This window comes from Telmatherina bonti (genome assembly GCF_933228915.1).
Source record: "Telmatherina bonti genome assembly, chromosome: 16".
In the NCBI taxonomy this organism is placed as follows: Eukaryota; Metazoa; Chordata; class Actinopteri; order Atheriniformes; family Telmatherinidae; genus Telmatherina; species Telmatherina bonti.
This window is the reverse complement of record NC_136614.1, coordinates 9,618,760-9,632,677: the sequence shown is the minus strand read 5'-3', so window position 1 is coordinate 9,632,677 and position 13,918 is coordinate 9,618,760. Positions and strand designations below refer to the sequence as shown.

At 43.3% G+C, this 13,918-nt stretch overlaps 1 protein-coding gene across 1 annotated transcript; it reads right to left on the bottom strand.

Annotated features, from left to right (window-relative positions):
• Window positions 1-1,145: 1,145 nt before the first annotated feature.
• On the bottom strand, window positions 1,146-11,163 carry LOC306767400 (ankyrin repeat and SOCS box protein 2-like). The gene is made up of 9 exons (XM_079255380.1): window positions 10,913-11,163; window positions 9,970-10,333; window positions 9,658-9,827; window positions 6,820-6,975; window positions 6,493-6,738; window positions 6,251-6,422; window positions 4,138-4,708; window positions 3,907-4,060; window positions 1,146-2,012 (listed from the first exon to the last, which is right to left on the bottom strand). The coding sequence occupies exons 2-9, from the start codon at window positions 10,269-10,271 to the stop codon at window positions 1,867-1,869; spliced, it is 1,917 nt and encodes a 638-aa protein (XP_079111506.1). The 5' UTR covers window positions 10,272-10,333; window positions 10,913-11,163; the 3' UTR covers window positions 1,146-1,866.
• Between the last annotated feature and the right edge of the window lie 2,755 nt (window positions 11,164-13,918).

The following is a 13,918-nucleotide window of genomic DNA, read 5'->3' as shown; positions in this document are numbered from 1 at the left end:
GGAGATGGGATGCATCTAAAAGCTGCAGGATAGAAGATCTAAAGCAACCCTGATGCAAAAATATGTGCTGCAAAAGTATGAAACAAGACAAAAACAAAAACTTGGACAACTGATTGATAACAAGGTGGAAGATAAGAATGATGATTCACCGAGAGACTGATCACATGTCAGGAACAGGTGAGGAAATCAGCTAACAGAAACCAGGTGAGCAGGAAGTAAGCTTCACTGCATACTGGGATTGACTGGAAACTGGAAAAGAGACTATAGAAGATGGGCAAAAAGGAATTTAATTTCCAGACATAGAACAAGTCAGGAGATGCTTCTCATTTAGTTTTAATCAGACTTGTTGTTCTTAGAAGAGGACAACGTAGAGGTTTTAGTTGGATTATTTGGGGCTTTTTCGGCCTACCTGTCCTGATCCACTCGCTTTAACAATCGGTGGTGGTGATGCATCACTACAGCATTGTTTGCTGATCACCAATAAAACCCCAGAAGAAGAAGATAAAGAATCAACATTACATGAAACCCAAACCGAAGAAGAATGAAACCAGAAACTTGAAGTCCATGACATTCTGGGACAATGAGTGATCCAAAGAGTATTTCATTTATCTCCAGGTCAAAGCCGGTCCGTTACCAGTACAGGCAAATCAATAATCAGATTAGTTGCTGCTTCTGGACTAATGGAGCCTCCTGGTACCAGTATGAAGCTGCCACCTGGTGCTCAATAATCCTTATTCAGGGCCTTTTACTCCACAGAATTATCACGTTGAGTTCAGGATTAATGTCAGAATGATTCCAGACCTCCCTCAGGTTAATCCCAAAATTATTCCAATGCAGTTCAGGATTAATCCCAGAATAAAATTAATCTCAGAATAATCCTAGACCTGTCCAGGTCTAATCCAGAATTGTCAGTTATCGAGTTTAGTAGAAGAATGACTTCAGACCTTCCCAAGAAAGTTCCACAATTATTGTAATCTTTTCAGAATTCTTCCTCAAACCATTCCAGATCATCCAATTATTAGTCTGAAAACGAGTTTATGGACTAAATTCCGGATTTTAGAATGATTCCAAACATCTCCAGGATTTATCCCAAAATGATCACAATCTAATTCAGGTTTATTCCCACAATTGTCCTTTTTTAATGTCAGGGTTGATTCCAGAAACATTCCAAAATTAATTCCAGAATTACCATCAAATTCAAGGTTAAAACTAGAATAAAACCTTTTTTTTTCCCCAGAATTAATCCAATAATTATCACAGTCAAATTCAGGATTAATTCCACATCTCTCCAGCATTCATTGCAGAAATATTCCCAACCAATTCAGGAATATTTCCAAAATATTCCAGACCTTTCTCGGATTCATCCCACAATTATCACAGTCAAATTCAGGACTAATCTCAGAATTTGTCCGATCTAGGTTGGGATTATTCCCAGAGTCCAAAGACCTGTCCAAAACTAATCCCAGAATTATCCCAGAACTTTCCAGGATTCAAACTATAACAATGGCAGTCGAGTTCATGCTTAATTCCAAATTATTCCAGACCTGTTTATGTTAATCCCAGAATTAGTCCAGTCTAGTTCAGGATTAATCCCAGAACGAGCCTATTCCAGGATTTATTTGGGACAAAACTCTTTACGTTTGATGCTGCTGGTTTGTTATTTTTCAGAACGGAGTTCTTTTATATAAAACTCAGAGTTAAGGTGAGTTTAAAGTTGAAGTTGAGCAACAAGAAGCTTCACTGTTCCGACAGTCAAAGCAGGTTTAGTGTTATAAAGTACATTTTAATGTTTATTCAGCTTTTTTGTTTCACAGAAAAGTTCATAAACATCTGCTTGTTTGTAGTAGTTTATCATCAGGTGTCACTTCAGGTGAGCGAACAGCTGACGTCGTAGCGAAGGAATCGAATGAGTCTGGGAGGAAGCGGCAGAGCGTCGAGTAGTTTGAGTCGATGGGCTCCGAGCTGCTGTCGAATCTTCAGCCTGCAGAGCTGCATCAGAGGATGAGGAGGAACTGAAGCCAGAACACAGACAGAATGAAATCATCATCATTTCAATCAACTCTCACAAACTGCTCAAGCACTTTGTTAGAAACCAGAACTTAAGTGTCATGATGTGGAATCCAGATAATAATGAAGGTGAAACACAAGCCTCGACGAGTTGGTTAACCTGCCTGGAGCTGCGTTTCCAGTATTACGCAAAACAAAAGAAAAATATCTCTTTCTTCAACTGGAGGCAAAATACAATTACAGTTTGTGGCTGTTTCCACTCATGGTGTTTAGCTCATAAACCGTAATTCTCAAAAAATCGTACCCCGCCAACAAGATTTTATGAAAGTTGCAGCTTATGCCAGGTAATTAGGTTGCCAGGTATCTCGGTACGGTCATTTCCGGGTTGCTTCAGAAGATTCTCCACAGTTTTTAAAGCCCTTTTCGCTCATTTCTCTTTCTAATTCTTTGTAAAACTCTACATTCTGCTATTGTTTGCTATCAAGGATGGAGGATATACTTTTTCTCCTTAATTATGTGTAAAATGATTTTTGTCTCCTCTTCCGACTACACATACCACGCTATTTTTACTTGAAATGAACTGGTCATGTGACCTGCTATGTCCGATGATATTTAAATGTTTTGGGGGAAAAAAAAAAAAAAAAGAATTTCATTTAAACTTTTGCAATTTACTTCTATATGAACACGTCTGAAAGCATAACAACTTTTTAGCACTAGTTAAAAGTTTGTTTGTTTGTTTTTTTATTTTGGAGTTTCCATCAATCCATTTTTTGCCACTAATTCAGGGTCAGGTCGTGGAGGTAGCTGTCTAAGCAAGGAAGCGCAGACTTCCCTTTCGCTAGCCACATTTGCTAGGTCATTCTGGGGGATTCCAAGGCATTCCCAGGCCAGCTGAGCGATAGAATTCCCCTAGTGTGTCCTGGGTCTTTTCCCGAGTCTCCTCCCTGGTGAGCACCTGACCAGGAAGATCTCCAGGAGGCATCCTAACCAGATGCCCGATCCACCTCAACTGGCTCTTCTCAATGCACAGGAACAGTGGCTTGACTCTAAGGCCACATTCACATCAGCCTTTTTTATTTAAATCCGAGTTGGTTTGCTCTGAAAGTCCACTTCATTTGGGGAAATGTGCATGCACCAAACAAATTCTGATTCAGACCAAAGAAACGCAGGCCTCGCTCTGTTTCAAGCAAACCACATACAGGAAGCGGACTACAAAAAAAAAGGTTACTTTCTGCGTTTGACGTAGCATTGCATTGTGGATAGACATAGCGATTACGTTAAGAGTCCTCTGCCTTGTCTGTTGTTCATACTGCGTCCATTATTACTGTATATTTCTGGAGTAAACTTGAATAAGACACAATAAAAAACCCAAAACAGTGATAGCTTTGTGCTTAATGTTAACAGAGTTTTCTTCTTCACATGCGTCTTGTTCTCTCTTTTCCGTATTACTAGAGCAGCACCGCCTTTGTGGGAATGGGGATATATTATGGAAAAGGTTTGGCCGTTTGACCAAAGTGCAGTACAAAGTACAATCTCGGTCTGAATGCACACACCAACCTACAACTGAACCGAGTCCCCAATCGGACCGAGTCTGGTGGACTATCCTGATGTGAACGCACCCTTAGTCTCCCAGATGACTGACCTTCTCACCCTCGGGAGAGCCCGGCCACTCTCGGGAGAAAACGCATTTCGTCTGTTTGTATTCGTAATCATTTACTTTCGGTAACCATAGGTGAGGGTAGCAACGTAGATCGACTGGTAAAACTAGGGCTTTGCCTTCTGGTTCAGCTCTTTCTTCACTACAACAAACTAGTTGGTGTTTCCATTTCCACTACTCTGTTACAATATTTTGGTTTACTGGGGGTAATGGAAACACAGCTTGCAGGTGATGTGTCTTACGAGCTTTCAGTTTGATGGTTGCCCAGTCGCTGCAACTTTCCAGAATCTCCAGCAACCGAGAGCAGAGTCGGACATGACAAACGTAATCCAACAGCAGCGAGATGACTGGACCAGATATCCGCCAGAGAGATGGACTGGAGATGGCTTCGCAGTACTGAAAAATACGGCTTTGTGTTACTACACCTAAATGTACACAAATATGGTCTATATACCTTATACCTTTGGGCTCACCTGAATGCAATGCTCTGGTGGTAAATTTGTGTTGATCCACAGCTCTTCAACTGGACGCCGTGATGGTGCAACAGCTGGATGTGGTTTCTGACCGTACAGACAGTCGAAGCACGGTCGGGCATTGCAGCCGTTATCCAGCAGCAGTTTGAGCATGGGCATAGACTCCATGCTGAGCAGGATGGCCGACGGGAACGTTGACGGCTGTGTGGAGATCTGGGCATTGACGTCAGCGCCGTACTTCACCAGCAGCTCTGCCATTTCTATCCAGCCAAGCCGGACGGCAATGAGTAGGGGGTTGAAGATGTCCAGGTTGGGATTGGCTCCAGCTTCCAGAAGCATCTCTGCACTGTCCAGATTCCCGTTGTAGACAGAGAAATACAGAGATGTGGTCCGTCTGTCTTCATACATCCGGGAGTGTTCATCCGACAGCTCAGCGTTGACGTCGAAACCAGACTCGATCAGCAGTTCCATGATTTCATCCCTGTTCTTCTCTGCAGCAATGTGCAGAGGACTGATGCCACAGCTCCGGACTCTGGCTCTGCTGGTGGCCGGGATAAGCAGAGACACGATTCTGAAAAGACAGAATGAAGCTGTAAGATTACTAAAACTCTGGAAGCTCTTTAATCACATCAAAAAGTTAACAAGCAAGTTATGGGTTTGGTAAAACTACCAGCTTAATTCTGTATTAATGTGGGACTTTTAGTTCACTAATGATGCATTATAACATGTTATCACGCTTTTAAATAGATGTTTTAATGTGCCACAAGACGCTTCATCAGCCATGAGTGCTTTGGTTCATGATTTCTACTTTAAAATTGCACAGTTATATCAGCTATCTGAGGAAGGCCAAGTCATACAGCTTGTACGTTCTACATAAACTATTTGTAGAAACCTGCGGTAGCCAATCCTGACTACGTTTGTGGTTGTACTATGCAGCTAATTTAACGGCTTAAATGATTAATGATTATTGCAACGGCCGATCAAGCAGCGGTAGCATTTGTTGAGCCATCAGAGGCAGAAAGAAGCTTGTTCAGTTAGCTTCCAGGCTAAACGAGCACTTCCAGACCCATCACCACTCGTAACAAGCAAGCTTCCTGTTAGCTGAGTGAGTCCAAATGCTTCTTATTTGGTCTCAGTTCTGCTATGTCATTATTCCTTGGAACTGGTTTACCACTGAGAGCACCGGGCTAACTAGCAGTTAAGTTAGCTCATCTTGTGGAACAACTATACCTGAACTTAATAAAGCATACCAAATGTATCATCACCACCCTTCAGCTACACCAGGGTTGACAAACTCCAGTCCTATAGGGCCAATATCAGGCAGGTTTTTGTTGTTTCCCTGAACCAACACACCTCATTCAAATACAATATATCCAACGCTACTCATTTATTTCATTCAGGTGTGTTGGAGTATGGAGACAGCAAAGACCTGCAGGACACTTGTCCTCAATGAATGGAGTTTGACACCTGTGATCTACAATAACCAACGTCTTCTGGTTGACTTTCTTTTTTCTTTTTTTTTTTTTTTTAAATAAAATTGACTGAACTTTCAGTCACACCAGTGTGAGAACTGGTCATTTACCGGTAACAGTTACTAACAGTTTACTGGTAAGACCGGAGTCACTGTTGCTAGAAATGTTAAAGCATCTTTCTAGGGGCATAAAATTATCTGAGGAAATTGAAAACTGCATGTTTTGGCACTTTCACATCACCCACAATTAAAACGGAGGTTGCCGCTCGGTCTGCATGCAGCACCACCTTTGTTAGATAGGTGTTAGATAACGGTTTGCGATAGGTAACACCTTAAAAAGACCATAGAAGAAGACAGTCCACAATGTTGAAGTAGTTACCTGTAGTTATCACTACATCTGAGACGACTGTTGTTTGGTATTTGAGGTCATTTTTATGCCCATCCTTACCACTAGATGGCAGTCATTCTCAATTACTCTACCTTTATATTTGGCTTTCCAATAGCGGTTTTTTTTTTTAAGTGTTTTTGCAAGACTCAGAGGGAATCAGAGAAATGAGATCTTATTTCACAAGTTTTTGACAAAGGTTACAGTTTATCGGATTGTTTTGTGGATCTGAAGGCAACAACAGACAGCTCACAGACCGTATGTGATTGTTCTTCACAGCTACATGAAGAGGCAGCAGGCTGGACCTCGTGGCCCGGTTGGCATCAGCTTTCAGAGAGAGGAGCTTCTGGACAGCGGGAATGTGGCCATTCTTACTGGCTTCGTACAGCGGCGACGCTCCGTCTCCAGCCTGTGCATTCACATCTGCACCTGAAGAAAAGAGCAGTTCTCAGCACCTGGCGGGTAGTGACAGGTGCACGAGGATGTTTTTAGGACTGACCTCGCTGTGCTAGCAGATGGAGGACCTCCACAAACCCGTGCTGTGCAGCGGTGAAGAACGGCTGGATACTGTAAACATTTTTCATGTTTAGATCAGCTCCAGCATTCAGTAACATCCTGCAGATCTTCAGGTTTCCACTTCTGCAGGCCTCGTGAAGAGGACTTCCTCCCTGACTGCAGCAGCGATTCACCTGAGCTCCGGCCTTCAGCAGCAGGTCCACAACGTCTTCGTTTGGACGCTCACAAGCTGGAACACAACAACCCAAGAGCTCATGCAGGAGTCTGTCTTCGGCAGCGTCCAGTCAGGTGAAGCGATGCGAGAACTCACCTGCGAACAACGGCGTCTCTCGGGATTTGTTGGCAGTGTTTGGGTTGGCGCCGTTCCTCAGAAGGAACTCGACACAGGAAGCCTTTCCCTGACAGGCGGCGAGCATCAGGGCCGTTTCACTCTCCAGAGTACATTTGTTTACTGAGCTGGGGTCAGCTGACAACAGAGGTCAGAGGTCAAGCTCATTTTTCATGTTTACAGGAACACTGATCCAACATCTGACCGTCGCCATGGTGTTTGTAATGTGTGGCGTTAAATCTTCAGGTATAAAAATAATTCATGTAAAATCAAAACAAGGTTCAGTTTTTATGGTTATTATTATTTTGTGTAAATAGTGAACCAGATATCAGTCTGATATATGATGAAGTTGCTCCTTTGGAGCTGTATCTCTAGATCAGGGGTGTCAAACTCCAGTCCTCGATGGCCGGTATCCGGCAGATTTTTGTTGTTTCCCTCCACCAACACAGTTGATTTGAATCAAATGCATCCAGCAGCTTCTTGTCAACCTGTTTTTAAGTTTTGGTCAGGTGTGTTGGAGCATGGAGACAACAAAAACCTTCAGGATACCGACCCTCCAGGACTGGAGTTTGACACCTGTGCTCTAGATGTTTTAGATCACATAAATACAAGATGTTTGTGGACCCCCTTCCTCACCCCCTGCTGAAACTATGCTCAGTTTCATGCTTTCATTAAATAAATACTGTATCTGGCTGAGTTTTGTCCTTCCATAAACCCAAAGTCTGTGGTGTTTCTCAGACATGTTTTATTTATTAAATGTTGAAGGAAAAATCGATGTTTCCAGGATGAAGACATGAAGTCCTCCACCAGCTCACGAAACCCCCACATGGACCAAAATAAATTGGAGGCACAATTTGTAGCCTTATAAGCTACTGAATACATGTGTTAATTATTGTAGAGCAGATTTTTATCATTCCCATTTCTTCACTTTGGGATCTACGTTAAGAAGTTTGTTTCAAGGATTTTAAAACACCAGATATTTAAAATAGCATGTTTATTTACTTTGTTGATTTTGTGTGAAACATTGTGTGTTTTTTTATCTCTGAATTAATGGTTTAATTTCAACAGAACTACTGTGTTCAAGTATGAAAGCCGGTAAAATAAGCAGGGTAGGGGTCCCCAAGACCAGGAGAAACACTGATCAGTTCTATGTGGATTCTGCCCGGTTCAGCACTGAGAGGAGGATCTGATCATTTATACGGTGTTGTTCAACTATAATCAATTTCTTTTTTCTATTTTCACTTTTTTCATTGTATTTTGTTCCTTTTTTAAAAAGAAAAAATCTTATTTACTGACATTCTCATGTTATTATAATAATTGTTTAGTACAATTTATTGATATCTTAAACACAAAACAAAATTAAGATTCATCAACAACTTTTCTTTTGTCAGTTTTTGGGACATATTTTATCCTATCTGATAAAACATTCTCTTCTGCCCCCTGGTGGACACATTTTGTACTACAATCACATGTAATAACAGGTACATGTTTCTGTTTTAATTATTGTTGATAATGATATGATATGATATGATATGATATGATATGATATGATATGATATGATATGATATGATATAATATGATATTAATCACAATTATCCATCCATCTTCTGCCGCTTATCCGGGGTTGGGTCGCGGGGGCAGCAGCCTAAGCAGGGAAGCCCAGACTTCCCTCTCCCCAGCCACATTTGCCAACTCTGCGGGGGGGGATCCCGAGGTGTTCCCAGGCCAGCCGAGAGATATAATCCCTCCAGCGTGTCCTGGGTCTTCCCCGGGGTCTCCTCCCAGAGGGACGTGCCTGGAACACCTCACCAGGGAGGTCCAGGAGGCATCCTGACCAGATGCCCGAGCCACCTCAACTGGTTCCTCTCGATGCGGAGGAGCAGCGGCTCTACTCTGAGCCCCTCCCGGATGACCGAGCTCCTCACCCTAAGGGTGAGCCCGGCCACCCTGCGGAGAAAACCCATTTCAGCCGCCTGTGTACGAGATCTCGTTCTTTCGGTCACGACCCACAGCTCATGACCATAGGTGAGGGTAGGAACGTAGATCAACTGGTAAATCGAGAGCTTCGCCTTCTGGCTCAGCTCCTTCTTCACCACGACAGACCGGAGCAGAGCCCGCATTACTGCAGACGCCGCACTGATCCGTCTGTCGATCTCACGCTCCATCCTTCCCTCACTCGTGAACAAGACCCCGAGATATTTAAACTCCTCCACTTGAGGCAGGACCTGACTCCCGACCCGGAGAGGGCAATCCACCCTATTACGGCTGAGGACCATGGTCTCAGATAACAATGATAATTATTATTACTATTAATATTATTATTGGTTTAAGCCCTGCTAGAAAATTAGAATATGGCGTATCAAGCTTCGCATCCTGGAATAATACTTAGTTTGTGTTTCTCAGAACATTCCCGTCATCCTTTAATATATTCAAATCCTCCCATTAACAGAGGAAAAAGCATTTGGCACTAATAAATTTAACTGAACAGTCCTTTGAGGCAATCACTGCTATCAGGTGTTTTCTGTTGACAGGGATTCTGGCCCCCTCCTCATCAGCAAACTCCTCTAATTTCACAGTTTTCTTTGTTTTGTTTCTGGGTTTTTTTCAACTAAATTTAACTAAAAACATCTGATTTCTCTGAATAATAAGTTTTATTTATTAAGTTAACTGAGTGACTTCTGTGAATTTTGCCTTTTCTTTAACGGAAGGTGTGAATAAATGTGAGGATGACTCTTATCGCTGCTCTTGGTGGATTTGGGCTCCTGCTGGTGATCCTCCGGGTGTGATGCTGCCATCATGAGTCCAGCAGCGGTACCAACCTCTGACGAGGATCCTGACACACTGCAGCTGTCCGTAGTAAGCAGCTTCATGAAGAGCGATCCAGCCTTCCTTATTCGGCTCCGTCAGGATCCTGGACTTCTGTCTGACCAAATCCATCAAAGCTTCTACATCTCCATTTATAATGATGGACTGTAAAGGAGTCAGCTCTCTGGGCGAAACACAGACAAGAAGGAAGCATAAACTATTGATCATGTCTGAACTTCAGCCAACAACTGGACCTTCCAGAGTCTGAGAACCTCCAGCTTCTGGATCTCTATGGAGCTTGGTTGGCAGGTTCTGGAGGAACTCACCTCTTGACGACATTGTAGAGAAACCGTGACAGGGCAGTGGGGGGGTTTGCAGAGTTTGAGACATGCGGTGGAGGTTGAGATGAGGGGTTCTGCTGGCGACGTCTGGACAGATAAGCAGGACTTTGTGTGGCGTCGGGGGCATCTGGAACCAGAGGAGCCGACAGTGATGCTGAGCTCAGGCTGGAATCTCTCTGGGGATGTTTGTCAGAGAGACTTCGCTCCACGGCGATCTGCAGCAGCTCCTCATCAGACAGATGACTGTAAACACTGTAGTCGTCCAGGTTCAGCTCGGAGACAGCCATGCTGGATTTAACTTAGGTTACTGCTTGCAGGCTTTAGCTTGCGGGAGCATTTCTCCTTAAGTCTGCAAAGAAACACAACAGCTGATGACTTGATGGCTGCGACTCTTGGCATAACATCATAACTGGATGCCTCGGCGGTGTTTCTTTTCCAAAAGCTGCTGATGCGGCACAAACTGCCAAGAAATGTCACAGAACAAGCTGCTCATTGGGTTTAAGTCTGAAAGAAGGTTGTGATGGAGGTAAAAACAAACAAAACCCAACAGAGACGACAAACACAAGGAGTCATGACAGAAAAACACTCCATTAAACTATAAATAGTCCCCTGCTGCTGCAACCCTTGTAAATCATGCTGAACCTGTTAGCGGTTAGCCTGAAAACACAACAATACATGACCATAAAGGTCTTAAAATCTCAGATCAGGACTAAATAGGCTGAAGCATGAGGTTCGATTCCCAGCCCACTGTATGAAAAGAGACTTAAATAAAACATATTAGCATGTTATTCTGTAACACTACTTAAATAGGTCAATGCAAAGATTTTCTGTTATGTAATAACTAAATTTAACACCAGGCTGCACTAAATAAAACTTCACCCTGAAAAACTGAAACACAACTTCAAACACTAGAAAGTGTCAAAGTAACCTGAAGAGGTGGAGTTTGTTTGGAGATGATTCAGCTCCTGGATCTGGGTCAGTCAGGATCAGGTCCACCTGTGAAGCGTCCAGTTAGGATGCAGCAGTGTGTGTGTGTGTGTGTGTGTGTGTGTTCAGCAGGCAGGGTTCGGTTCTGCTTTGGAGACGAGGCAGCAGCAGATCTGAGGTCCAGATTCAAGTTGAGAGTCTGAAGTTACATGTCAGTCGTCCCGCTCTGCAGACAGATCGACCACAACTGACTCAAGAGTTTGATTTCAGACCAACACACACACACACACTAAGAGTCACAAACATGTAGGAGATCATGTGGGAAAGCTCCGCCCACTGACCGATCCAGCCTATCAGAAAACAGAAAAATAAATAAATAAATAAAATAAAACTATGAAAAGCAAAAATATCAAAAACGTGAAAACTAGTCGGGGTTCAATTCTGTTGAAAGAGTCATTCTATGTCAATTTTATACAGGTGTGATACAGACAGATGTGTTTGTACAGGTGAGTATATTCAGGTGTCTTACAGACAGGTTATTTTTTACAGGTGTGTTACAAACAGGTGTGTTTATACAGGTGAGTTTTAAAAAGTGAGTTACAGATGTGTAACTGTTAAGGTGTGTTTATGTATGTGTTTTACAGAGAGGTGTGTTACGGAGAGGTGAGTTTAAAGAGGTGTATTACAGACAGGTGAGTTTATACTGCTGTGTTACAGACAGATGTGTTTATACAGGTGAGTTGATACAGGTGTGTATACGAAGATGAGTTACAGATAGACAACTGTTAAGATGTGTTTATACAGGTGAGTTGATACAGGTGTGTATACGAAGATGAGTTACAGATAGACAACTGTTAAGATGTGTTTATACAGGTGTGTTACAAACAGTTATGTTTATACAGGTGTGTCACAGACAGGTGTGTTTACAAAGGTGAGTTACAGATATGTAACTATTAAGGTGTGTTTATGTAAGTGTTTTACAGACAGGTGTGTTACGAAAAGGTGAGTTTAAAGAGGTGTGTTACAGACAGGTCAGTTTGTACAGGTGTGTTACACACCAGTGTGTTTATACGGGTGAGTTCATACAGGTGTGTTGACGAAGATGAGTTACAGATAGACAACTGTTATAGTGTGTTTATGCAAGTGTTACAGACAGGTGTGTTTTAACAGGTGTGTTACAGACATGTGTGTCTGTACAGGTGTGTTACAGACAGGTGTGTCTATACAGGTGTGTTACTGACAGGTGTGTTACAGACAGGTGTGTTTATACAGGTGTGTTACAGACATGTGTGTCTATACAGGTGTGTTACTGACAGGTGTGTTACAGACAGGTGTGTTTATACAGGTGTGTTACAGACATGTGAGTTTAAACCGGTGTGTTACAGACAGGTGTGTTTTAACAGGTGTGTTACAGACAGGTGTGTTTATACAGGTGTGTTACAGACATGTGAATTTAAACAGGTGTGCTACAGACAGGTGTGTTTATACAGGTGTGTTACAGACATGTGAGTTTAAACCGGTGTGTTACAGACAGGTGTGTTTTAACAGGTGTGCTACAGACAGGTGTGTTTATACAGGTGTGTTACAGACATGTGAGTTTAAACCGGTGTGTTACAGACCGGTTTGTTTATTCAGGTGTGTTACAGACAGGTGTGTTTTAACAAGTGTGCTACAGACAGGTGTGTTTATACAGGTGTGTTACAGACATGTGAGTTTAAACCGGTGTGTTACAGACCGGTTTGTTTATTCAGGTGTGTTACAGACAGGTGTGTTTATACAGGTGTGTTACAGACGTGAGTTTAAACCGGTGTGTTACAGACCGGTTTGTTTATTCAGGTGTGTTACAGACAGGTGTGTTTTAACAAGTGTGCTACAGACAGGTGTGTTTATACAGGTGTGTTACAGACATGTGAGTTTAAACCGGTGTGTTACAGACCGGTTTGTTTATTCAGGTGTGTTACAGACAGGTGTGTTTATACAGGTGTGTTACAGACGTGAGTTTAAACCGGTGTGTTGCAGACCGGTTTGTTTATTCAGGTGTGTTACAGACAGGTGTGTTTATACAGGTGTGTTACAGACGTGAGTTTAAACCGGTGTGTTACAGACAGGTTTGTTTATTCAGGTGTGTTACAGACAGGTGTGTTTATACAGGTGTGTTACAGACAGGTGTGTTTATACAGGTGTGAGCAGGTACAGACACTTGCAGACCTTTTAAAGCAGGATTTTTAAATCGACTTAAAATGAAAATAAAATCTAAACTTGAGACAAAATGAGGAGCTACAGTCACGACTGATCACGCGCTCGTTTTGCGCAGGTGGTTCCTAGTGAAATGTTCTCGCCGTTCTTTTGGACCGTGGGGGTTTGCGGACAGAAACGGAACCGCAGAACCTGAGTTGTGTGTGTGTTCAGTGAGCTGTTTCACACACGGTCTTATTTTTAGCCTTGTGTAAGGGGAGTTTTGCGCGAGTCTGAGCTCCCACGGTGCGGAGGACAGAACAGCTGGTGGACCTTCAAGTGAGCTGCTGCTGGTTCGGCTGGACCCGGATCACCGGGACGCGGTTCTGGTTTACACTTTAATGGAATTCTGCTTGAACGGATCCAGAAAGTGGAGTCTGGTTTTGGGTCTCAGACAGAAGTCTGATTGGATGGTGATGGTTTCTGACGGGCCTGTTGATGCTCCTCCAGAACCTGGACTCGCAGATCGGAGGGCTCGGTTCGAGCCGAAGTGGAGTCTGGACCAAGATGCGTCATCTGCTCCGTTCAGAACCTGCGATGATCCGTTTCGCGCGTGAATGAACGAATAAATGGTCAATTATTTTATTTTTGAACGGAAGCTGGCGTGACGCCCCCCCCCCCCCGCATCGGACAGGGATCTCCTTGGAAACGGATAGTGACAGCCCCCCCACCCCTCCCCTCCCAGTCCGCCCCCTCCCTCTCGTCAGGAATGGTTGTGCTGAGCTCTGCCGCCTGCTCTCCCAATAACAACCAGTAAGCAACTGGGCCGTTT